This window comes from Megalops cyprinoides, chromosome 10 (genome assembly GCF_013368585.1).
Source record: "Megalops cyprinoides isolate fMegCyp1 chromosome 10, fMegCyp1.pri, whole genome shotgun sequence".
Classification (NCBI taxonomy): Eukaryota; Metazoa; Chordata; class Actinopteri; order Elopiformes; family Megalopidae; genus Megalops; species Megalops cyprinoides.
This window is the reverse complement of record NC_050592.1, coordinates 6,078,136-6,105,531: the sequence shown is the minus strand read 5'-3', so window position 1 is coordinate 6,105,531 and position 27,396 is coordinate 6,078,136. Positions and strand designations below refer to the sequence as shown.

Here is a 27,396-nt window from a genome sequence, read left to right as displayed (position 1 = left end):
AATTGAAAGATGTATTTGCAGTATTTATGATTTCCTATGTTGAACACTGGGGGAAAACATCCCACTGAAAATGTAACCAACTGTAATTTGTATTTTTTATAATTTCTGAATGTCTGGTGCCTTTAAGACTAAATGCAAAGATTAGCATAATGTAGGCATCCTCCAGCAATTTTTAAAAAATTAAATTCTGAAAAAGTAAAGTTGTGGCCTACGGGTTATAATAGTTGCACAGGACAAACAGCAGGTTGTGTGGTATTACTTCCAGAAATCTACATCCTGCATGTAAATGAAGTCAGTGAATAATGGAATTTATTGTGGGAGCAAGGCAAAGTTTCACTTTCTGCAAATTCTCATTTGACTCATATTGACTATGCAAAAAACCTGTGATAACCGAGAACTTATTTAGAAAATGCCACTGTTGCGTACAAAGCACACAGCAATGCTAGCTCTAGGCTTGCTAGACTGGCTAATACTTGGTCTTTATTTGTGTCATAAAAACATAAAATACACACATGTACATGTCAACAACTGTAATACAGGAGCATTAAGACATTACTGCGAAATCAGAAACATGTCTGAAGGTAATCGTTACTAACCTCCAGGTTTTGGTTTGGGGCCAGTGGATCAGCGGGTTCAGGTGGGATTGTGGTGGTGGCTGGAATGAAGTAATACAATACTTAAGGATGAGGAGCAGGATTTCTATACCTGTAGAACTGTACTATAGATTCTTTATAGCTGTTTGCACTGTAAGCATTGAAGTTATCTGAAAGCCCCATAGTAATAGACCTAAAAAGTGAGCTCATCCGTTATTTGACATGATGCTATTTGACAGTGTTCCTCAAGGCTGGAAGAGGTTATGAAATCCTGCATCACAGCAACCCCCCGACCACACACACACACACACACACACACCAACCACTTTACATATTGTTTTTGCTCCATGTTATAGCTGGACAGTACAGCTGACTCCTGGAGTGTTCTGAGCTGAGCTATTACATATACTGTGTACACATATAGAAAAACTAACAATACACCCACTTCTTTTTACTACATTCTGCGGTCAATCAATGAGTCTGGGCTCTGTTTTCCACTGATGGGTGCAGGGAAATGGAAATTTGCACCATGGACAGAACAGGTCAAAAGGGCGGTCTATGTGGTCTGGCTGGAAAGATGATATCCTAGCAGAATAAGCTACGGTGATTTTCCAGTCTTTGTGTGTTAAACAACAAAAAAAAAAAAAGAAGCAGAGAGATGAGTTTACACTGTTGCTATTTTTGCCAATCAAATCATCTAATTATTAATTTTATACTTTCCACAGGTGTGGCAGTGTAGCATCGTGATAAGGAGCAGAGCTCATAACCGAAAGGTTTCTAGTTCGACTCATGGCTGGGGCACTGCTGCTGTACCCTTGGGCAAGGTACTTAACCCACAATTGCCTCAGTAAATATCCAGCCATATAAATGGGTAACGTATGAATAGTAACCCATGTAATCCACTTTGGATAAGAGCATCTAGATGACAATAATGACATGTAATCTAATTAAACTGGCTCCAAACAACAAAATTTAAGAGACACACTCTTTGTGTATGAAGGGATGACATTATTTCTGGAGATGAAAAATTTACAATAGAGGAACTGTCCCTGCTGTTACTGGTCCATATCTGTCCTTTACACACTGTCACAACATCCCGCGACAACACAGCCAATGCCCTACCAAAACAGAAGCTCAAGAAGCATTCAGTGGTGGGACTGACTTAAAGAATCTTGACCACAGTCAATACTGTTCAACTGAATTAACATGAAATTGATCACAGCACCAAAATGAATTTATACTAGCATTACGCCATTATATGAAGTTCATAATCTTACTTTGTCACTGTGGTCTCTCCTCATTTCCATAACTTCCCCAAAAACTGGCCTCAAAAGAAATTCAGCCTGTTTCAGCTGTGCTGGCTCCTGCTGCCTTACTGACAGAGAGGAAGCAGAGCTAGTACGAGACAGCAAGAGTGAGGATGACTGACGACGATGATGATGACGAAGACGACGATGGTGATGATGATAATGTGGGTGCCATTTTAATATCCGCCTTGCTTGTGTGTTTGTATACGAAAGAATTACTAGTATTCAGTCAGCAACACCAATGGGGCAGTGTACCTGTATTTAAAATTGAGCACAACATAGTTCATTACGCATATTTTGTTTGGAAAAAGAGCTATATTACTGTGGTGAGTAGTCCTGCACATGTATTTAAATGAGAATGAACAGAAACATAACAAAAGCATGACGACAGCATCAGTACATTGTGGTTGATAGAAAAAAGAGATACACAGTAAAATTATCAGGTTTAACCTCAACCACTCACATCTGACTTAGAGTCACTAAGTAGAGGAAGGGAGATTCTCATAGCCTCTTACAGCACAGGAGTAGTTGCCTGCATCTTCACTGCTGGCTGAGAACGTGAGGATCTGCTTGGTGGACAGAGGATGTCCGTTCCTGTACCAGATAAAGCTTGGGCTGTGACTCAGAGTGCAGGTGGTGCTGCAGGTCAGCGTCACCCTCTGTCCTTCTCTTACTGTGTTAGGATTCATACTGGCCTTTAAATATTCATGAATAAATGGAGAAAAGCTGAAGTCTTATTTTGTTTTTCAGGTTTTTTTTTTCCTTCACAGCCTTACAAGGTATTAACATGATCTATATGTCTGCCTTGTGGCAAAAATGAATGAATTATTTTAATTACATTAGTGATATCTTTCCCAGAAAGCCCCTTTGGTATGTGCAAATGAATATTCCAGCAAAATCCCTACAGCAGGAAGATCCGTTCACCCTTATTAAAACCAGCTCACAATGGTGAAGAGTGGAGTGGAGTATTTCCATGTAATATCTCTTCGAAAATATCATTGCACAGGTGGTATTAAGACAGATGATTGATGGAAAAAACACAACACTTTAACACTTTTGAATGTACACATGGAGGTGCAACCTTGTGACAGACTTCTCTCAGTCACACGCACCAATTCACAACCTTTGGTATATGCAAATGAACAGGTGGCAGAAAGGATGTTGTACAGAATCCTGTGGTCCTAGCAATGAAACTGTTTACTATGACTGTAAACTATGCGCTTATGTCAGTTGTTTCACACTTAGACAAGCTTTCTGTACATTATTTGCAGATATATATTTGTATTTTACCCTTGGATGTAATGCACCCATTATAAACTGTATACCTACATTAGTGTTTCATCCGCAATGTTTGATTTTTATGTCAGGATCAGCTCGTGATCTTGAAGCTTTTGCACATTTTTGCTTCCACAGTATGGCTCCTTCTGTCTACTCATTTACATTTACATTCATTCATTTGGCAGACACTTCTGTCCGAAGCGACTTACAAGTGAGTACTCAGCCCTTTTCATTTCTAAATCGTCTGGAAAAAAAATGCTGTTTCGACTGAGGCCGTCATTGCACGGTTATGCTCTCAGGGACTCCACTTTTAAAACCCCTACCTTTATCATCCTGGTAACTGCATCTGTTGATGGCCGTGCTGTGTTACCATATGCTCAGATCTGCAGAAGGCCTGCATTTGCTGGGCCCAACTGAAATTTCCCATAGACCTGGCAAGAGTTTATGATTGATGATGCTTGGCAGTTTGGCCATCAGCATTATATTATCCCCCTGATTGATGGAGCTGGGGCCTGCCCTAAGATCCTTCCTTCATTATCTGGTCAGCTGGTGATTTCGGATTGACTGTTCTTGATAGTACAGCATGTAAGTAATTTGCATGCACCAGCCTGGTGTGCATGCAATGTGTATTGAACATCTTAAATCTGTTAAAGATGCGTTTGTGCCAACACTACAAATCTCACATTCTGTCAGGGATTTGCTTCTGCTTCCCAAGATGACCAGATGGCCTCACAACGTCCTGTGTTCCATGTCTCATTTAGCTAACGTCTTTCAGCTAATGTTAATTAGTTATTTGGTTCACCTGTGTTGTCTGTTATTTAGGGCCTGCCATTGGTCTATGTATTTGTTCAATCTTGAGCCGCCATGCTTGTTGTGTGTGAATCCTTGTACCAAGCCTTTTTTTTGTTTTCTCTTGAGTCCTCAGTAAAGGAAATGTAATTTTCTTTGAACCAAGGCTTTTGTGTCCTGAGTCATCTCTATACATGGGTACATGGCTCCTTGTTAACACTTTGACAGAAGCAGAGCCAAATATGGCTTCGGGGGCCTTAAACAGAAGGGGTGTCGCTGGCTCACCACCTTGTTGTGTTGCAGTTTTTTTTTCCTTTTTTTTGACTCTAGCATCATTTCATGTCATCCGTCTCACTGTGCCACATTCACACCCTACTGGACTTTAATTAAAACATTTAAAAAAAAAAAAATGCTCTGAAACTGAACAAGGAGAATCCCTTGCCAGGACCATGTGGCTCTTGGCCGTGCAAAGGCCCAGACAGAACTCACCCAAGGATACAAGCAGAAGAAAGCGATATCAGGTGAGTCACACCGCCAGGGGTTGGGGTACAGCCTCATGCTTTTTTTTTTATTGGTCATTATTTTTGTTTTACTCCCTACCGCTATTGTCTCACATACACCTGCACACTAGTTCAGGGCATATACCTCTTCCACCTTTACATACCCAGGTAGGTTCGTCAGGTGTTCAGGCCAGGGATGTATATATTTTAGTAAAGTTTTAGTAAAATAGTAAAATAATAATAAAGTTTTAGTAAAATAATAATAAAAAAATATACCCTGAAACTGAACAAGGAGAATCCCTGCCTAGGTAGGTTGCTCAGATTTCCCGGCCAGGGGTGTGTTAGATATGTTATACATATTCATAAGCACATAAGTTCCGTGTCACCTCTCCTTAAAATCCTTTTGTACCAAAATGGATGACAATGTGTGGTTAGTGTTACTGTAGGATATATCAATAATTGACTTCCCTTTCACCGGCATTTGGGCACCATGGTAGACCTGCCCATGTAACCTTATCTTTATGTTGATTTAATCTGGGCCTTTCGGCTTCAGTGTTCACTGTCCTTTTTGGTTTATTCTCTGGTACCTTATCTACACAGAACTCTTAAATTCTTTAATTTAATTTAATTTAATATTGCTTTAAAAGCAATATTAAAACTGTTTTTTTCTTTTTAAACCTGGCTTTGACATTTACAGCAATGTGCAGTTTTATGTATATACACATATCTAATGTAGATGTGTTATTGTTATTGTTGGAACTATTCAAAATGTAATGGTAACAGTAGGCGTAGCACTATAAATATGAATAGCGTAATGATTACATTATTGTAAAGATTAGTCACCCACAATATGTACTTTATTTTTAGAATGATTTTCTTAGTAGTGAAACTGTCAGTTTATACCACAGCAGGCTTCAGTTTTCTATGCAAATAGACTGATACAGTAGAATCACAAGAGAGCTTGCCAAAGCAAAGACCGTTTTATGACGGCGTGTGGTTTAAATGCGGATTGACTGTTCATTTAACATTACCAGAAACAATGTGGATGGCTAAATCTGCAATGAAAAACCCAATGATATGGTCCTTATGGTTATAATGCGTTTATCACAAAACGGCATGTTATGAACTGCAGATGTGCATGTGCCTGTGCAAGGAGGGAGGTATCCTCTCCCAGCTTTGCAGAGGCTGCTACATGGGCTGGCAAACTGTGATGTAAGCGAGTGAGTGGGAGGTGCACACAGCCATACAGAGAAAACATGAGCATAAATGCATGAGTAAGCCATGCCAAAAATGAAGGCAGCGAATATAGTCAAGAAATAACGCTGGTAGTTCTTTCACTTCCTCCCTTTTGTCATTCAACAGTACAATAAAATGGCCAGTAATCTGGCCAATGGTGTGGAACCACCTATGTCTGATTACCTGTTGTGAGGTGGTCAATTGTATTCACATCTGTCAGTCTGTTGGGACAATCATAAAAGGGGAAGTTGGGTCCTTCTAAATGCATTTGCAGGCTGTTTCCTGTTGCATTCGTCCCTGTCACTCTCCTTGAACTGGCTTTGGGTGAACAGCAAGTAACGTTTTCAACAGTAATCAGAACAAATCTGCAAGGATGCTTTCAGACATGGTAAATGCGTCAGATCTTGTAATATCAGATATATTTTTCTTAGTTGCTGTGTCTGTGAAATTTGATTGTATATGCCAGTTTTTAAGTAGTAAAGTTAAGTAGTAGTAAGATTTTTTTAAATGATCTTTCTTGTGTATGAACCCAGATCAAATGAGCTAGTCCAATTTGCTTTGGAATGGATTCAGTCTAAAAATGTGGAAGCTGAAGAGCATCATTTAAAATATTTGTATGCATATTTTTAGACTTTCCGGTGAAGTGAAGGAGGTAATTTCTGTGGCATATTTTAAAGAACTGAAATAATATGACGTCCTTCCTATGAACATGTTCCAGTCTGAGTCAGAGATGTTCTTGAAAAAATCAGGAAATATATTTGTGGCACTCCTCTTAACAGGGACAGGTAAGCATATCTTTATTTAAAAGTGTTTTTTAAGCCCATTCTACATGAGTCAGAATTGATATCAAAAGAAACTGGTAACCACACAGACCAGGACAGACTGCTATTATGATCATTTATAGGCCATTCAATTCAGAATTGGTAAAACTGAATACATGTCAAAATAGATATTTAAAATATCTGAACAACTCTATATTTTTGGATATGGGGATATTTATATAAACTGATATCATTGTGGCATCATTTCCAAACAAAATACTATTAATGTCAAAGTGAATATATCATATATCAGAATAGGTATGCCAATGCTGAATTAGATGTATCGTCTGTAAGAAGGAATATTTTTTATATATATCAGTAAAAGTGTATGAGTACGAACCTGGATATATGATTAAATCAGATGAAGCTGATTTTGGATTCCAAAGGTGTTCATTTTTTACAAAACTGCTGTTAAGGTGTTCATTCTGAACAAGATTTGGATGGGGTCAGTGAAATGTTATTTATGTATTTATATGCGGTACTGGTTTCTCCTGTAAATTATTTGTCTCTACCACATACAGGTTGCATTCTTAGCTAATATGTCAATGTGTTCTACTCTCTGCATGCTAAGATAGTCTGTGCCTTATTAATATGGATTTTTTATAGACTTTAGCAGAGTGCCAGCCTCAAGATAAGAGAAACCTTAAGCCTCAATAGAGGTACGGTGGTATTACTACCGATTGGAGAAAAAGGGGGTACTTCCTGCTTAAGATGTTGGAGGCTAGCATTTGAATTGTGTTGTGTGGCAACACAGTAACTTTCTCCATTCCCCCCCAGTGTGGGTCACAGTTTAACAATTCATGACTTTGAATTTGGGGTACGGATGTGAATATTCCCTTTCTTTCCATGTTATGACACAATCAAGGAGTCTGTTAAGATTTGTATTTTTTTTTTTTTTTTTGCTGCCTCTTGTCATTGTTCTCACCATCTACAAGGCAACATTTGAGGACAGTTGGATTTGTTTTCCTCCTTTTAAATCCTGTCTGAATCATTGTTACATTATTTGCCTAGCAGATAATTATCATGGCTCGCTGCTGAATCAGATTTTTATTCTGCTTACCGTTATTAACATCACCGGAGCAAACCCATGGCAGAAGCTGGATGTAATGGAATTTTCAGGCTCAGATTAGCAGCTACAGCGGAGCTGAAGTGATGACTCAAGTCAGATTATCATAAAATCCATGAAGAAATAAATTTTACCTTTGTATGTATGTATGTTATCTGTGTGATCCTGAGTGGTTCAGCTGGCATTCACTTTGATTGCAGGCTGCACACTATGGCCAGGGTTCTTGCCATAGTGCATGGATCAGGGTGGAGCTGGATGTTTGAGAGGAGCTGGATCATCCAGCTTTGACCACTAATTTTTTTCATTGGCCATAATTAATTTATCAGAAAGAAGAAAAAGTATTGCTGATGGAGCTGTACTCTTATAATGCAGACTTCACTTTAAACAATATAATTATAATTTCATGTAAAATTTATTTGAATGCAGGATGTGTCCAAATCAACAGTAACAATCAATATGGTGGGGCTTAGCAGAGGGTCTGTTAGTTCAGTGTGTTTATTTACACTGCACATCAGTATTTTCACTAGAATGCATCCTAATGTAATTGGACTACATGCAAAACTTCTTTGTTTACAGTAGATAGCGGGCTATCGTGTCTTAGGCAACGCAAAACAACAATTCATGTTTAGAAGTAACTGCGTGTTCATATTTTTCATACCTTCGTTTACAACGCCCAGAAATAGTTTCACTGAAGCAAGGAAGCGCGAAATGCGCCCAAATGGGGTAGGCCAGAATGCAATGGGAATCCACCCAAAGCAAGGTGGAAAGACCACATTGCCTTTGTTTTTCCGGGGATAAGGGTGAGTGGGTGAGCCAGGGTTTCCTCGCCTCGCTGCTCTCAGGCACCCTGCCCTTTCTCAGGCGTGCATCCTCCAATGTGTGTCTGTTGTACTGTAGGGCGCTGTGTGACTTGCCCTGCTAAAAAAAGAAAAAAGTCTTTGGCTACAAGCAAATTTGTTTGTGGATTGCACGCGTCTTGCTTCAGAGCTTCAACGCTTCAGCGATGTTGTCACGGTGAGACACGCCTGTTGGTACAAACGTTGATTCCAAAAATAGTGATACAAAAAGGGGGCAAAAACACCATAATTTAAAAAAAAAAAAAATCTATGTATTAACTGTCCCAACCATGATGCTAATTATAAATGAAACAGTGAGCATTCCATTGCATACCCCCATCCATGTAGTCCTCTGCCTTGTATACTGGGTCACTAAAACAAGGTCGTAAACTTGAACGTGTGACTTGTTGAGGATATATATAAAATATGATGCGGCAGCAGTGTAGCATAGTGGTAAGGAGCAGGGGTCACAACCGAAAGGTTGCTGGTTGGATTCCCCACTGGGGCACTGCTGCTGTACCCTTGTGCAAGGTACATAACCCACAATTGCCTCAGTAAAAATCTGCTAAATGATAATAATGGAATGTAATAATGTAATTGATTTGATACGTCCACTCATGTGTGATATATTCCTTTTGACCACGTTTTTCACTTTGAACTGAAAAGCCTAGAATAGGGTATGAGATGTGTCAGGTGGTCTGTGTTTCTTTATTTATACTCAGTGCTGACAGGAATGGGCATCAGCTTGTTTGACACTGAGCACACTTTCGTGTTACAAAGACAGTGGCATGATGTAAGATTTGTTAGATGCACTATCGATCACTGTGTAGGCCCCTGCAGGTAAGTGACAAAATTTAAATGTAGTGAGCAGAAATAGTTTGAATGGGCATCTCGGTTTCCTGTCCATGATCAGCTTGCTAATTGTGATGTTATTAGTGCAAATGGGAATATATCTCAAAGTGGAGCTATTATCTATCTTTCTCATTAGTAAAGCAAATCATATATTCAGAATTAGTGTGATGACTATTACTAAAGTAAGCATTACTGTAATCCTGATTTTCTTTATTTGAGTAGTTTATGAATGTAGTTTGCAAGTCACAACCAAAAATGTTAAAAAGAAGGTTGATAATGTGTGACTGGGTTTCAGGTGTTTTGGGTCAGACGTGGGGTGTGATTTACACCAGTGAGAACATCTGTGCCTTGAAGGGGACTTCAGTGGACATGCCCTGCACTTACACGTATCCCAGTGGTTATATAGTACAAACAACATTCTGGTTCATTAAATCGGGTCAACAACCTGAAAACCTGACCCCGAAGCCTGAGTACCTAGGCCGTGCGGTGTACCTTGGGGATAAGCAACATAATTGCACTCTGAGACTGCAAGAGATCAGAGTGAGTGATTCAAAGAGATACCACTTCAGGTTCCTAACAGATAGCTCCGGTGGGAAATGGACTGGTGAACCTGGTGTTGAGCTGTTAGTCACAGGTAATTCTGAAAATAAACAACTTACTCCATATACATACATACATACATACATACATATATACATTATATACATATGTACTGTGAGCTTTTCTCCTTTTATTCATGAAGCTTTACAGGCGAGTGTGAATCCTGGCACAGTGACAGAGGGACAGAGGGTGACACTGACCTGCAGCACCAGCTGCCCTCTGAGTGGCAGTCCAGCCTTCATCTGGTACAGGAACGGACATCCTCTACCCAACAGCACCCAGAACGTCCAGTTCTCAGCCAGCAGTGAAGATGCAGGCAGCTACTCCTGTGCTGTAAGAGGCTATAAGGATCTCAGTTCTTCTGCAGTGGCTCTCAGTGTCAGATGTGAGTGTTTGAGGATAAACCCCATAATTTTACATCTCTTCTTTCTATCAGACAAAATATACTGATGCTGTCGTCATGCTTTTATGTTTCTGTTCACTCTCATATAAATACATGTGCCGGACTGCTCACCACAGTAATATAGCTCTTTTTCCAAACAAAATATGCATAATGTTGTGCTCAATTTGAAATACAGGTACACTGCCCCATTGGTGTTACTGACTGAATACTAGTAATTCTTTTGTATACAAACACACAAGCAAGGCGGATATTAAAATGGCACCCACATTATCATCATCATCATCGTCGTCTTCATCATCATCATCATCGTCGTCAGTCATCCTCACCCTCACTGTCTCGTACTAGCTCTGCTTCCTCTCTGTCAGTAAGGCAGCAGGAGCCAGCACAGCTGAAACAGGCTGAATTTCTTTTGAGGCCAGTTTTTGGGGAAGTTATGGAAATGAGGAGAGACCACAGTGACAAAGTAAGATTATGAACTTCATTAAGAGAAGGAAGTGATGACAGGAATAGCTTTTACAGCTGCAGTGAGAGTTCTTGTAAAGGAAGAACTTGGGATCAAATTAAACTCATTTCATACTCTGATAAATTCAATAAATGAATGCAAAAAAGCTCTGATTGCGAGGAAAATACCACTTATTGACCGCTTGTGATAAATTACTGACATAAGCCCTGTAAAGATTTAGATTTTTTTAGGCAGATTTCTCCTGAATTTACAACTAATTCCTACTGTAAGTCTCTTGTATGGCATGGCAGTACGTAGTTTATCCAACAGGATGCATTAACATGATCAAAGCAAAGAAATAGCTCTTCCTCTTTCCTCACAGCATAGTTTGATTGTTCGAGTGTTCAGCGTGGTTTAAAGATCCATGGTGCCAGTGCCATTTTCTTAACGACTTACACTTAATGACAACAATGTCCTGTTTGTACAGGAAGCTGTCCTTTGTCAGCCAACCTTAATACATTAATTAAACACATTTTCCCATTAGATATCCAAAGTAAACTCCATTTCTCTCCTTGGATGATGTTTCAAAAAGAATATGATGTAACGCTGAGATTGCTTGAATCTGGACCTGAGTATCATGCAGGCAGTGTGAATATGGCTATTAAACCATCTATATGAGATACTTCATCTCTCAGTTCCTCCAGAAAAATGCTGTCAGAATGATCTGTGGAGTGAATAAAGAAATGCACTATAACCTGTATAGAAGCATCTGTGAAGTAAATGTGTCAGAACGTTAGAAAAAAACACACCTGGTTGTGGATACGTAGGAGTGAAACTGCGTCACAGGAAACATTCGCAATATGGTATGATATTGAAACATCATAAACCTTAATTGTACCTTGTTTATGTAACGACTACTAAATCTGTTGTTTTTGTCCCAGATGCGCCAAAGAACACCTCAGTGTCCATCAGCCCCTCTGGTGAAATAATGGAGGGCAGTTCAGTGACTCTGACCTGCAGCAGCAATGCCAACCCACCAGTGCAGAGCTACACCTGGTTCAAGAATGATACAGCTGTAAGCACAGGATCAGGACAGAGTTACTCCATCACTAACATCAGCTCTGAGGACAGTGGGCAGTACCACTGTGAGGCAATGAATCAGATCAGCAGCAGCAGATCTCCCCCCTTAAATGTGAATGTGCAATGTAAGTATGTCTAGTCTAAACAAACTCAGAGTAAGGAACCATAAAAGCATGCATCTACCTTTCAGCACAAACAGTTGTTCAGTTTAACTTCAGATGAGTCTGACAGAATCAAACATGGCATCTGGTAGTTTAGAAAAACTAGAGATGTGTAGTGTCCACATTTACAGCTACATTGACAGTTACTGTGCCAGACTAATACATGAGAAACTCAACTTAAACTGACATGTTCACTTTCCAGTGAGAATGCAATCAGTCATGTTAACTATTCTACTTCAAAACTATTAGGATTGATCTGCATGTATTACTCAATCTCTCTTTCAGATGCTCCCGAGAACACCTCAGTGTCAGTCGGTCCCTCTGGTGAAACAGTTCTTATTGCAATGCTGAAGGCCTGATTTTACAACGTTCAAATGCTGAGCTTGCGTACGTTTGCCAAATAAATCTGATGTACCTGTGATTTTCTCTTCCAGATTCTCCCAAAAACACCTACGTGTCTATCAGTCCCTCTGGTGAAATAGTGGAGGGCAGTTCAGTGACTTTGACCTGCAGCAGCAATGCCAACCCACCAGTGCAGAACTACACCTGGTTTAAGGATAACAGAGTTATAGCCTCAGTGAGAGGATCAGGGCGGAGTTACTCCATCACTAACATCAGCTCTGAGGACAGTGGACAGTACTACTGTGAGGCAAAGAACAAGCATGGAGCTCAGAACTCACCTGCTGTACCCATAGATGTTCAGTGTAAGTACTACATTTGATTAATGACTTTTTTGCTTGTTCTGTGGCTCACATTGAGCTGAAGAGGTCTCACACACACAAAGTACACATGTATTCCTTTGGAATAAATGGCTTAGAAAGCATTTGACATGCAGATTCGTGAAATTAAAGCTGACTTCCTCTTTAACCCTAGTTCCTATTCTGCTTTTTAGATGGACCTCAAAGCACCTCAGTGTCAGTCAGTCCCTCTGGTGAAATAGTGGAGGGCAGTTCAGTGACTCTGACCTGCAGCAGCAATGCCAACCCACCAGTGCAGAGCTACACCTGGTTTAAGCATAATACAGGTGTAACCTCAGTGAGAGGATCAGGGCAGAATTACACCATCAGTAATTTGAGATCTGAGGACAGTGGACAGTACTACTGTGAGGCAAAGAACAAGCATGGAGCTCTGAACTCTACTGCTATATATATAGAAATAAAAGGTAATAATAAATTGAATACATTATATGTACAAAGATTATTTCCCATGGAAGCATTTATTTTCATAACACTTTTCTGTTGAATCGTTGTGCAGGACCTTCGACTTTAATATATACACTTACTGGAGTCGCAGCCCTTGCAGCGCTTGTCGTTATCTTTATCGTGTGGATGAAGTAAGTAGTATAAATTATTTTAAAGTATAAGCATCATGGTGCACTATGACGGCAACAGCATAAACCTCTAATTTTAGAAAATTCACACATGGCTTTAGAGTCTATAGATTAGACACTTGGCATGTAGTATGAATTGTACAGAGTCAATGTACAGAGACACAGAGCCCTATATGCTTACACCAGACTGTAAAATCATATCTGTCTCATGCTTATCCAGCTGATCCCTGATTTGTCTTTGAAATAATATGAAATAAGTAAGTCTCATCCTGTTGGAGAAGTATTCATTTAATTTAATTTTTTTTTTTTAACAGCATGAGGAGATGCAGATCAAAAAAGCAGACGGAAGCAAAGAGAGAGGTGACTTTTTCTGATTTTCTCTGATATGAATATGCACTGAAATCTCAGGGTTGGAAACCAGCAGCAAAGCAGAATATTTTGGTCCCACTTGACATGAAGCGGCCCTCACATCTGTGTATTTACACTGCCAAGTACAGAGAGAAAGAGCAGGCTCCACAGAGAGACTGGACCACATTTCAATTAAGAAGGAATCGAGGAAAGAATACAGAGAGATGGGTGTAGAGTTGGGGATGAGCAGTTTGTCCTAAGGTGGAGATTGGTGCTGCATCTGAAATTAAATGGTAGCATTACATTACATTATTGTCATTTAGCAGATGCTCTTACCTAACACGACTTACATACAGTAGGTTACAATTGTGTACATTTATAAAGCTGGATATTTATTGAGGCAATTGTTCGATTAAGTATCTTGCCAGAGGGTACAACAGCAGCCCCTAGTGGGGAATCGAACCAGCAACCCGTCGGTTACGAGCCCTGCTCATTACCAGTACAAGACACTGCTGTCCAGTAGCACACAAGGAGTAGCCTGAACATGTTCTCTTAGGCTTCCCCAAGGGCCACCTGTTAAATGGCATTAAATAAGACATGACACTAGGTTAAAGGATATCAAGAATTTTGAACCACTTAAATTAATGTTCACCTATTTATATGCTGTCAATCTTTTAGGACAATACATGTTCCACACATGCCAATGTCTCTGAGGCGACCAGTGCCCAGGCAGTTACGCAGAGGAGGCCCTCAGAACAAGACGAGGCTCAGTATGAGAATGTTCAGCCACCCCGCTCCAACGACCAGCAAGAGATCCTGTACACCACTCTTAAGCTGCCTCCCTCCCAAAACCAGCAAGCGGTCCGACACGGCAACATTCAGAGACAATCTGGCAACCAGCAGGAGATCCTGTACGCCACTGTTAAAGTGCCTCCCTCCCACAATCAGGAAGAGGTTCAGTACGCCTGCATACAATTCCCCCTGTCCAGCGCCGCCACCAGGTGGGAATATTCCTCCGTTGCGTCTCTGCCAGCTGTTGATGTGTCAGTGCTCTGCTGTTTACAGTAAATGCGGCCTGACTGTCCTCATAACATCCTCTTTTCCTCAGTAGTTTATCGAAATTGTTCTACTACTAAGTAAAGATCAAGTTCAGTATTCGGGGCTGACCTGACATTTTCTGTTCTGTCTCGTTTAACTTTTGTGTCATGTTGCATTTCAAATGCAAAGGAATGCAGAACAAAAAACAAAGGCCATTCAAGGTAGTTTGCACAAAGCAACACAGAAAACGCCTTGTACAGCAGCGTAATAATGAACGTTCTCTCTAGTGAATGAGGCTGTACTTCAGTAGAGGAATATTCACAGAATTGATGTCCCTCTGTATCTTTCATATTCCCCACAGGTCATCAGTAAAAGCAGAAGAAGACACCGCTGTTATTTACAGCTCCGTGGGAAAACACAGCACGCAAATATAAGGTATGCAAATCTGTCTAATGTCTAATGGTTGGACCCAGCGTTCAAAACAATGTATGCAATTTATCATAATAATTCTGGGTTGTTACATTCTCATTGGCTTAGTTCTCACACTCAGCTACTTCAGTTGTGAATTATTAAATCAAATGGTGGCTCTGTTTTAAAAGGTTACTGTCATATATTCTATTATAATATTTCATGGTTTCACTGTATGGTGAAACTTTATTGGTAAAATTCTGTGAATCTGAGGTCTTAGAAGGATTAGGATTCAAATACATACGTACATATCTTGGAAAAAAGAGCTAAATTTAGAAAATGCAAGAATGTCTTTAGATGGAATATTAATATTGTAACTATCCCTCGCTTTTTGCTATTTTATTTGGGAAAAGGACATTCTCAGGGCTCTGAACTTGATTACATCATAGCACTTATTAACTCTTAATAAACCAAGGAGTTTATGTACTTCCAGCAGTGAAAACGAAGTTCATTCAGGACACAGTGCATTCCTCTATCTGCAGAGTTTGGGCTGAGTGAGCAGACTGGTCCAGTCTTAACACCGAAGAGGAAACTCAGGGAGTTTTTATCTTCCCCTTTCTTCTTTTAATGTGAACTCCTCTGGTGGAGTGTCTGCTCTACTAGAATTCTGCAAAATTTGATTGCCTACCTGTATGCATAATGTGTATACATTAAGTGCACATATACATTTTGTATAATATCCTGTGCTTTTACGCTATTTTCAGAGGTTTAAATGTTCCAGTGCTCCTCAATAAGCCATTACACCATTGCAAAATGATCTGTCGAACCCCAGACTGCTTATATGTACCAGGTGGAACATTTCATATGAATTATTTCTTCATAGTCCCATACAAAATTATCACACACAGGGCTGATCACTGTTCTTTCCTATTACATTACTGGTTCTAATGTGCTTTGTGCACGTATATCATCCATTGCTGATATAAGACAATATTGTGTCTGACCTAAAACATTCGTTGCAGTCGGCTAAAGGTTAAACTTTGTTTTAAGTCACTCATTTGTTCAAAGTTAAATTTGAAGAACTGTTGCCATTACATTCAGCATGTTCAGTAAATTTAATGACGTTCTTCAGCCACTAAGGGGCTCTGTCACTCACATCACCAAACCATGATTAAACAAGCTTTTCTTCTCCCTGAAAGCTGTTGGGATCAGTAAAAAAAAATGAAGAAACCTCACAACACACAAAATTAGTAATGTGCAGGACATTTGGAAATTTATTTATTGCTTGAATTTGTATATATTTATTTCACATTTTTTCCAGAATTCCAGGTTGAGATTGCATTATTGATTATTGATGCAAGATTAGATAAAGATAATTATTCCAAAATGTATAATTCAGTTTATTTTGGTGTCAGCTAGACTATAATGAAGCCACACACACTCTGTCCAAACTGTTCATCAGAGTAATTCAATATTTTAGTGATACTAATATGCTGTATGTATGCAAGACACTGGAATAAATGACTGCAAAATGCTTGTGACATCCGACAGTTCTGTCTTTTCACATGTACAGAGGACTTGCTTGGGGTAGATAATGATGAAAATGTGGTATTCTTAGCAAATGTGTCAGCAGCTAATCTACATAAAGAGACAGACAGAACCAAAAGTGTTGAAAACAAGCTCTTTCCTCATCTTCCTGTGGCAGCGGTCGTGAGAAGGCAGCTCTCTTTGTCTGCGTACAGTAGTAATAATGTGGACATTTGCTTTTACATTACATTCATTTAGCAGAGGCTCTTTTCCAGAGCGACTACCAGCGCAACAGAACATGAGCAAGTGACATCAGTGGCTCCTGTGAGATCTACAGCCCCTGCAGTCCAATGACTATACAGTGTGTGTGTGTGTGTGCGTGCGTCTGTGTGTGTGTGTGTGTGTGTGTGTGCGTGTGTGTGTGCGTGTGTGTATGTGTGTGCGCCTGCGTGTGTGCATGTATATATGTATTGTGAGTGTGCATGTGCATGCTGTCAATTGTATGCATAGGAGGGTAGACATGCCAATAGTACATGGAATTGCTCATCTATTGCTCATCTCACATGTTTACCGTGCGCACCAATGCATTTCAGTGTAATTAAATTTGGTCAATGAAAACATGGATTTTTGAAGAGCAGGCCCACTCACTTGCACCTTAAAGGTGATTAAAATGATTTCTTTCAGTCATTTTATTCATTGATGTGTGTGGCATGCATGGAGAACCTCAGAAAGGGGAAGGAAGACAGATGTATGTCAGCTAATTAAGCCCATGCTGTTTTAGTTGAAGTTTTAACCACATTCTGCACAGAGAGACACTGCTCTGCTGGTCAGGCTGTTTTCTACAGTGCGAGACTACTGAGAGCAGAGATCTTCTCTACTTGGGTAAGACAATCTCATTCTGTTATTATTCTTTTTGGCACCATGTTGGCATATTTTAGCTAAAGTTTTACAGTTTTGAATTGATATATATATATATAAAGATTTAAAGTACTCTGCAGTAAGTTTTTTTTCTAAAACCAACCACATGTAGACTGTCTGTAGACTACTGTATGTGACTGGATCAGTCTTATAGTTGTTTTCTCTTAAAGTAATATCAAAGTGTCTTTTTTCTAACAGATTGATGCAGTAATGCTTGTTAAAACAATATGCACCATAGTTGTGGTCCTCCATCTCTCAGTGCAAGGTAAAAAAAATAATTCAAGTTAATTTTTTGCTGAAATGTTTGTTTACTGATATTTTCCTTTTTACTATTTACTTTTACTCACTTGTGTTTTTTGCATTGTCACCCGGGTTCAACTGAAGATGTGGTATATCTGAGCATTTACCAGTTTATTATGTATTATTTTTAGCACAGTTTGTTATACCCAAATATTAGATCAGATGAAAATTCTTAAAGAAGTTTGTCATGTGATTTATTATTATTTTTTTACATTCAGCTCAGAAAGAGTTATTTGAGCTTTTTCAAAATGAGAAAATTATTCTTAGTATGCATATAGATATGAGTGGACATTTGGTGTTGGTATTATGGCATTGTGATAGTGTTATACTTGTATGTGAATGGATATCAGAAAACGAGAGTGATAATGTGTGAATGTGTTTCAGGTGCTCTGGCTGAGGGGGGCTGGGATGTGACTTACACCAGTGAGAACATCTGTGCCTTGAAGGGGACTTCAGTGGAAATGGCCTGCACGTACACATATCCCAGCAGTTATACAATAAATACAACATTCTGGTGCAAAGATTGTACACAGTGGATAGGAGAGAATCCTGTAGACCTGGCCAGCACTCCTGAATACAAAGGCCGTGTAGAGTACCTGGGAGATATGAAACAGAACTCCACCCTCAGACTGAAAAATCTGACAGCGAGTGATTCAGGAGGATATTACTTCAGGTTTATAACAAATACACAGGGTGGTAAATGGCTGGGTGCAGGCGGATCCCAAATATCAGTCACAGGTAAGTCTCAATTGCCATACTATAGATGCACACTTTGACCCCTCCATGAACACAGGCAGAAAAAATAAACATAAGTTTTATTTCCTCTATGAAGCTTTACAGGCCAGTGTGAATCCTGACACAGTGACAGAGGGAAAGAGGGTGAAACTGAACTGCAGCACCACCTGCACTCTGAGTGGCAGCCCAGCCTTCATCTGGAACAGGAACGGACATCCGCTATCCTTCACCAACCAGAGCCTCACGTTCTCAGCCAGCAGTGAAGATGCAGGCAGCTACTCCTGTGCTGTAAGAGGCTATGAGCATCTCTCTTCCTCTGCAGTGACTCTCAGTGTGACATGTGAGTATGTGAGGTCAGGCCACTGTATTGTATATTTTCACACTTTTGCACATGTACCCACTTGTAAATTTGAAAGAAAAAAAGTGGCCCATAATCTGAAGATAATAATTACAAAATATAGAATAAATAAAAAATTATAATATAAGAACATTAAACATTTGTCACATTCAAAAGAGAATTGTCAAAATCAATGGTGTTGTTTGCTTGTCATTGCTGGTAAAATCATTAGTATAATGATGAATGTTATTTGTAAATAGTAGGAGTGCACTAGACTGTGTTACAACTGCACTGGAAAGCTCAGGGAGTCACTTTGTATTCAGGTCACTCCCAGTTACTTTTGGGGTCACTTCTCAGGAATAATTGATTTTCAGATATGTTCACAAAATGAATTCTGACAATTAAAGGTATATTATGAACGTCAGTGACACAGACTAAATTTTTAGAACTCGTCACCCCATGTGATTTCTCAAATGTGATCACCGCAGCCCTGCACATATTAACTTCCTCCTACTGTTCATGTCAGAATGCAGGGTTTTTCACACACACTTATCTGATGCAAATATTTTAAAAGCCTGTATCTCTGTATTTCGTACCATACCCAACAACTATCATATCCATGAAACTTGTATTTATTCCCCCACACATATTAATTATGCAAGGTCTTAGTATATTTAATGTTGTATTCTTAAATACAACAACACAATATGAGAAATCCTGACTTTTTAAAACTAAGAGCAATGGCCTTGATTAATAACGTAACTGCTCTGTAGGCGAGAGGGAAATGTGAAAATGCAAAATGTCTATTCTGTCATGTGATGTGATATTCCACATAAATAGCAAACATCTTATGATTCTTATTGCCATGCTGAAGGTCTGATTGTACAATGTTCAAATGCTGACCTTCTGTAAATTTGCCAAATAAATCTGATGTACTTGTGATTTTCTTTTCCAGATGCTCCCAAGAACACCTCAGCGTCAGTCAGTCCCTCTGGTGAAATAGTGGAGGGCAGTTCAGTGACTCTGACCTGCAGCAGCAATGCCAACCCACCAGTGCACAACTACACCTGGTTTAAGAAGAATGAAACTGGAGTCTGGCAGACTGGATCAGTACAGAGTTTAAACTTTTCTAATATTAGATCCTCGGACAGTGGACAGTACTACTGTGAAGCAAAGAACAAGGTTGGAAGCCATAACTCTACTACCCTGTTGGTTACAGTAGTAAGTAAGTTGGTATCTTACTTTGTAAGTTTCTGATTTCCTTATTTTAGTAGCAATCATACAGCGATTCAAAGATTTGTTGAGATTAGAGTATCTTTATTTCTTAAGTTTTTTCACAGACTTCAGTGTGGTGTATTTCCAATGAAAGGGTCCATTTATAATTGATTCAGGTGCATTTTTGTGCTTCTTTGCTTAGGAAATCACAAATTGATCAAAGCTGCAGTTGTTGGAATCTCAGTCTTATTGGCTCTTCTGCTAGTACCTTTTATTGTTTGTATGAGGTAAGGAACTGGAAATATATCCTGAAGTAAGTATTGGTTTGGATAACATGGGGTAATTCATACCCCAGAATTAAGAATCATATCACTCAAACTGAAAAAAAAAACTTTACTTGAGTAGGTCAGAATGATTTCAAACCCTCTTTGTAGTTTTTAGAATTATTAAAATTATAAAATGCCTGGTTACTATCGTCTCTAGCTATAACGGAACGGACACGATCGGACCATGTTTCGGGCAGCACGGGGATGTGAACGTTGATCTGAAGATAGTTCTCGGCTTTTTCTTTTTTTTTTCTTTCATGTATTGCTTCTCAAAACAGGAAGAAAAAATCAAGAACAGAGCACACAGAGCTGGATAAAGAGGTGAGTCAGTCAAAATGTAACGGCAGAAGACACATAAAATGAGAATACATTGAACAAAAAAAAAAAAAAAAAAACAACAGAACACAAAGGCCAATTGGGTAAAAAAAATTGAGACTCCTGGAAAACAATATTATTGCCATACCACATAAAAGTCATCCGTTAAACTGAAGGATTTGATTTGAAGATAAGTTTTAAGCACAGACTTGAAGACTGAGAGAGTGTCTGCGTCCCGTACACACGCAGTTAGACTGTTCCATAAGAGAGGTGCCGATCCGAAAAAGGCTTGTCAACTTTAAGCACTTTTTGCTGCTCTTCTGAAATCTGTTTGAGGGGACTGGGAGGTCCGGGATGGGTCTGCAGTTCAGTAATTCGTTGGGGTTGAGGTTGGGCGTCTCAAGGAGAAACATAATGACCTAATTTAAAGGACTGCGGCTTATAATGAGCTTTTGAAATCATCAATAGGAGCCTGAGGATGTGTGTGACTCTGGGAAACAGTCAGATAATCTGATTGTGGAGATACAACACAACTAAGTATGCCCTCCAATAATGCCAGTGTTCATAGCTCTTTGTGGAGAAAAAAACGAAACAAAAAAAAATCTTACGACTTTGGGTTATGCCCAGGCTTTCTTTAATGCATATCTGGTCACTCCACCTGCAGTCCATAATAATGTTGGGTCTACTGGGATAAACTTCTTTTTTGTGTCTCCAGGCAAATAATGCAGGCCATAATTCAACACAAAGCACAGACAGAGGCAACGATGAATCTGCACTGTACTCCACTGTCAAACCTGCCCGCTCCAGAAACCAGGAAGAGGTTTTATACTTTACCGTCAAACCTGCTCACTCTGAGAACGAGTCAATCAAAATGTGACAACAGAAGACAGACATAAGATTACAGGACATTAATCACTCCAGCCAGTAAAAGTGAACAGTTCTCAGCTTCTCTGGATCATTGTGCCCTGATAGTAGCTCATAATAAGGAAGGTTGCCAGTTTATGCTGATAAGGATAAGACTGAACCTCTCTACTGGTGTGAGGAATATTTCCCTCTTTCATTGGTCCGTTTTCTTTTCATGTCTCCAGGAAAATGAAAGTCCCGTTTATGGAAATGTGTCAGGAATGGCTTTGACCCATAATGCAACACAAAGTGTGGACAGAGGAAACGAACCTGCTCACTATGAGAAAAAGGACGATGTTCAGTACGCCAGCATTCGATTCCCCCACTCCGCTGCTGCCACCAGGTGGGAAAATCTGTCCATTACACCTGTGTTGACTGTATCTGTGTCAGGTCTTCTACTATCTCCCTCCAGCTGCTTATACCATAGACTCCTCTCTCTGAGTAGACCCAGGAGAGTCTGGCCTCTATATCAGTCTTAGTCTATACAGTACTGTATGTGTACTGTTGTAGAGATCAAACCAAGAAAGTTGATAGGTAGGTGCAGGAGAAAATATAACGGCTGAAAAAGTGCAGTAGGAGTTAAGGTATACATAAACGCATTTTCAGATGATAAAAGAAATCCAAAAATTAAGAAAAAATTACAATAAACTGATACCCTGGCACAGCATCAAGTATATACATCAAGTGTATACAATGTAATAAAAAAAAAAAAAATGCAGCTTCAAGCAGCCCAAAAACCCAAAAAACCAAACAGGTGCAGAGATATGTGCACCCATTGACCCATATATACAAACAGCATCTACAGAATTATGGGGTAATATAAAAAGTGGCAATCATGGCAATGTGGTATCTCATATGCATGTTGAATGAGGTAGATGATTGGATGACAGTTTTGCAGAGGCAGAAATTGTCTGTATGGTTTGAAATTAAGATGGGAAAACTGGCCCACTCCTTTTACATGAGACCGTGATGATGCCAGAACAGCTGCTTATCCATGCACAAGCTCTTACAGAGGTATTCATTCATTCATTCACATGCTGTTTAGTATAATTCTGCAGATCAAAGATCACTTTTTAATTTTGTCTTTCTTTTAATCCGTGTTTTTATGTCCCTTATCCCTATGTTCAGTGCGATTTATGAACATAGCCCAGATGTGTGTTGAAAATGCCGACTCCTCTTATTTAAGCTCAGTGACATCCCTGTTGGAGTAGTTCAAGCAATCAGAATGTTTCAGATCTTACTGCCTTTCTGCTTGCACCACAGGCTTTTACACGTTAAGCTACAATTCAGCAGAACACACCACAGTGAATGCTAATATAATTCAATACACCAACTATTTATATAATGAAGATCTACTTCAGCAGCGAGCTCTAATATTAGTGGAGGTAGTACTACAGTAGACAGCCACATACTGAGTATTATACCCTAAATGTGCTGTTTTCTCCCTGCAGGTCACAAGAGAAAAGAGCAGATGATGACTCTGTTCTCTACAGCACAGTCAAAAATTGCAAACCCTGACTGCAAGGTAGATCTTACCTCCAATGCTGCTGTAATAGGCAGCAAACAAAGGTTTTGTACAACAGGACCCATCTCAACCTGCCTCTCCAACATGACAGCATGCACCTCTCACCCCACTATGTCGTATGTGTGGTGTGAACGATCTATTGTGTAATGCAGCTACTTTGAAGTGTTTAACCCCTGTACATTCAGCTTTTTTCAATGCATTTAAAATAAGAAGCATGCTGTTTGATCTCACATATTTTGCATTATGGGTATATTTGTATTATGAGTATACATTTCCCAATTTGTGCTGCTGCTGTTAAATAAGGAAGGCAAACTGTTATACTGTGTTAGTTATGTTAGTTATGGCGGCAGTATAGCATATTGGTTATGGAAAAAGACATGTATATATATAATAAAAAAATAAAGTTTTTGTTTGGAAATTTTGACTCAGAGCTTTATATTCATTTATTTTTTTCAGATTCCGCCATTCACTTGTATACTTGTATGTCTGCAGGCAATGAAAGAGAACCACCCCTGAAGTAGTCTTTATCTGTATGTTTCAGGAAGAACATTGTGGGTCGTGTCTGAATGTCCACAAAATGTTGTAAAATAGTAAAAATACTGTATGTATACATGCACAGGATCAGGACAGAGTTTAAACTTTACCAATGTTACATTCTGGAACAGTGGGTGATACTACTGCAAGGCAAAGAACAAGGTTGGAAACCATAACTCTTCTGTCCTGCTGATTACAATACAAGGTATAGTCAAAATTCATTACAAAGAATTGTTCAAAAGTTACTGATGTCACTTTTAGTAGCATTCAGAAAAAATGGAAACTGTTCATAAGGTCAGCAGATAGACCATGTCATAGACTTCATTTATAAGGCCTCACAACCAGCATGCCTAGGACCAACTATTCCTCCAAGAAGAAACAGGTTTTAAATTGCTTTTGCTTGCCCTGTAGGGGGCACTCTTCCCTACTGAGTCAACATTAACTCAATGCCCCCTGCAGATCATATTCACATGATGCCATAAACTAACGTCGTGATGCACTGTGCATATTTAAGATCCCATGGACCTTAGAGCAAAGTGTGGGACTGTGTACCAACGTTGCTTTCTCTCCAAATAACAATTCTAATCACAGAGAGGGGTGCTGGGGTAGGTTTATCCCTACACGCTTGATTGAAAGGCATTAGTGACAGGTATTGTCCTATGAAAGTGCACATTCATAACTGATACAGGTGAATTGTTGTGTATCTTTGCTTAGGAAAGCGCACAAGGATTGTAAGTACAGCTGGAATCCTAGTCTTTGTAGTGCTTCTACTTGCTATTTTGTGGATGAGGTACGTCATCTTTACATACATTTAATCTTTAAATACATTTAATCTTTAAACTTTACATACACCTTTAAATACATCTTTACCATAGTCAGCCTTTAACAAATGCTTTCATTTGAGTTGATTACACAAGTACAGTTATACAGAGAGCCTGCAAGGGGACCATATTGCTCCACTCTGCAACTTCAGGGTTTAATTGAGGATATATTTGATATATTTGCTTGTCTGTTCACGTGTTGCTTCTGAGACAGAAAGAGAAACTCAACAAAAGAGACAGAGTGCACAAAGGTGGATACAGAGGTGAGTCAATCATAATGTGACAACAGAAGACAGGCATAAGATTACAGGACATTAATCACACCAGCCAGTAAAAGTGAACAGTTCTCAGCTTCTCTGGATCATTGTGCCCTGATAGCAGCTCATAATAAGGAAGGTTGCCAGTTTGTGCTGATAAGGATAGGACTGAACCTCTCTACTGGTGTGAGGAATATTTCCCTCTTTCATTGGTCCGTTTTCTTTTCATGTCTCCAGGAAAATGAAAGTCCCGTTTATGGAAATGTGTCAGGAATGGCTTTGACCCATAATGCAACACAAAGCGCGGACAGAGGAAATGAACCTGCTCACTGTGAGAAAAAGGACGATGTTCAGTACGCCAGCATTCGATTTCCCGCCCTCTCCAGTGCTGCCACCAGGTGGGAAAATCTGTCCATTACACCTGTGCTGACTGTATCTGTGTCAGGTCTTCTACTATCTCCCTCCAGCACCTTTTATCACAGACTGCGCTCTCTGACTCGAACCAGGAGAAGCCTCTACTGAGGCAGGAGGAAAGTAAGGTTTGAAAATTCACTCACAAGATCAGTGTTTCTTAGGAGGAAAATCTGTGATGGGTGTGTTACAATTCGTTTCGGAATAAATTTACTTATTTATATTGTATGATAAAGTCAGTATTATAATATCACAATCATGCCTTTCCCCTCAAAAGGCTCATTGTTCATATACTGTAGTTGTATGAGCTGGGGTTGAAAGATTTTACATTCTTTTTACTCTGCTTCTCTGTCACATCACACTTTCCATTTCCACTCACTTTGTTACTGACATTATGAAGGGCATGTGGGGAAATCTTTCATTGTTCATACGTTTTACAATGTCTTGCTAGAAATTAAAACGTGAACAGTACCTTCTATCTGAACATATCAGATAGAGCCAGAGCCATCTGTGAATTTTGTTCACGTGACACAGTTGGTGTTTCACAGATACTTCTAGTAATTAGAGGTGATTCCAGTAATAAATTAAGCTGTTAAGTTAAATTAAGTTGAACCAGGACTGGAGCAGCAGATTTGAAGAAAAATGGATAAGTGAGCACAGTGCTCCTTTCTTCACACTGAATATGAGGGAGAGCACTGATTCTAATAGTTTAGATTACCTTGGAAGGACTTGGAGAGATAATGAATTGGCTTGCATATATAGAGAAGACAGCTCAATATTATGCATTAATTATAAGTAGCAGAGAGTACAAAGCAAGTGAACAGAGTAGGCAGCCAGCCATTGCTGTGTGTGTTTAACTTTTACAGACAAATGTGATTGATCAGGACAAAAAACAATTGATCAGGAAACTCCTCTTTTTTATATACACGGTGTCTTGTTATCTTAGTTAGAGACAGTAAACGTCTGAAAATAGGTGAAAAAAATTGTGAAAAATCCACCCATTACGTGCTACAGATAGAAACCTTTTTGGTGGTTCTACAACTTATATCCACAAGGTGACGCTATTTCGTTATAATATGTGTCCTACAACAGGAAACGGCAAACCATTCTGGGAAGTGTGAGAGATTTTATTTGACGTCGTCTGCTATTGCAAAAGAAGTCGTATTTTTCAATTCAGTTTTTCTTAGACGATTGTAATATTTCCAAGTATTTCAGTATTGTAACATTTATAGTGACATTCGGTATGTAAAAGTAAACTATTAAATATCAAGACATTACTTTCATTTATTTTACATTTTTCTTACAAATTCATCTTCATATATTTCGCCATCCAGTTCAACATGAAAGCATTATGGCATCTAACTGATTTTTAATAAGATAATTCATTTACAACAGTGTCACACAGTATTGGCGTTTCCAGTCCTTACAGTACATTCTTTTACACTTGAGGGCAGACTCAGTGTATATCAAGGGGTTAAGCAATGATAAACAAGATTAATGTGGGGGAAAGGGATGGGTGGTAGCGCCGTGCATCCTCCAACGACCTGTTCCTCTCTACGCGACTTTCCTCCCCCGTTCCGCACAGCTATGCTAGTACAAGGGCAGTTTCTTGAATGCGAAACTCGCTGCCGGGGCAATTTGGAAAACCCTGACTCAAATCCCAAACGTAACAATTTACGGTATTTTGCTTCCAGTTTACAGAAGTGCTGCAGCGACAAGATAATGTGAACATCAACTGTCTGTTGTGGTGCAGGCGCGGCAGGGCAGCTGTACCGATTCGCGCTGGTGGCGTGTGACTGAGACGAGCTCCCCGTGGCGTGGCAGTGGGTTTTCTGCTTTGCATCTCAGGAGCACACTGCCAGGAACACTGAAACGTCACGCTGCAATTCAGTTGGTTGATGGGGAAAAAATAAAAAATGAAAAAAAAAAAAAGTGAAGCGGCAGAGTGGGGAGAGAAGTCAAAATGGGGAAGGAAGAAGCTGCGGGTGCATGCAAACTTTCCTTTCGTTTTCTCACACCGCTAAAACAAGAAAATGACTTGAATGTCAATTGTTCTATTTTTGCCTGGATGTGGTATTCTGCGATTTCAGCATTTACCAGTTTGTATGTAGGCCTATTGTCAGAGTGTTTCACTTCTGTTACGAATGCGTATATATATGCGCTAGATGTGTACAATGACTGTCG

The 27,396-nt window shown here is 39.5% G+C and overlaps 1 protein-coding gene across 1 annotated transcript; it reads left to right on the top strand.

Moving 5' to 3' along the window:
• The first annotated feature begins 2,013 nt into the window (after positions 1-2,013).
• Positions 2,014-27,012, top strand: LOC118784361 (B-cell receptor CD22-like). The gene is made up of 14 exons (XM_036538573.1): positions 2,014-2,050; positions 10,021-10,263; positions 11,665-11,928; positions 12,399-12,668; positions 12,857-13,071; positions 14,321-14,643; positions 15,042-15,048; positions 17,447-17,497; positions 17,732-17,798; positions 18,218-18,571; positions 18,666-18,908; positions 19,861-20,015; positions 25,269-25,335; positions 26,966-27,012. The coding sequence occupies exons 1-14, from the start codon at positions 2,014-2,016 to the stop codon at positions 27,010-27,012; spliced, it is 2,343 nt and encodes a 780-aa protein (XP_036394466.1).
• Positions 27,013-27,396: the final 384 nt, after the last annotated feature.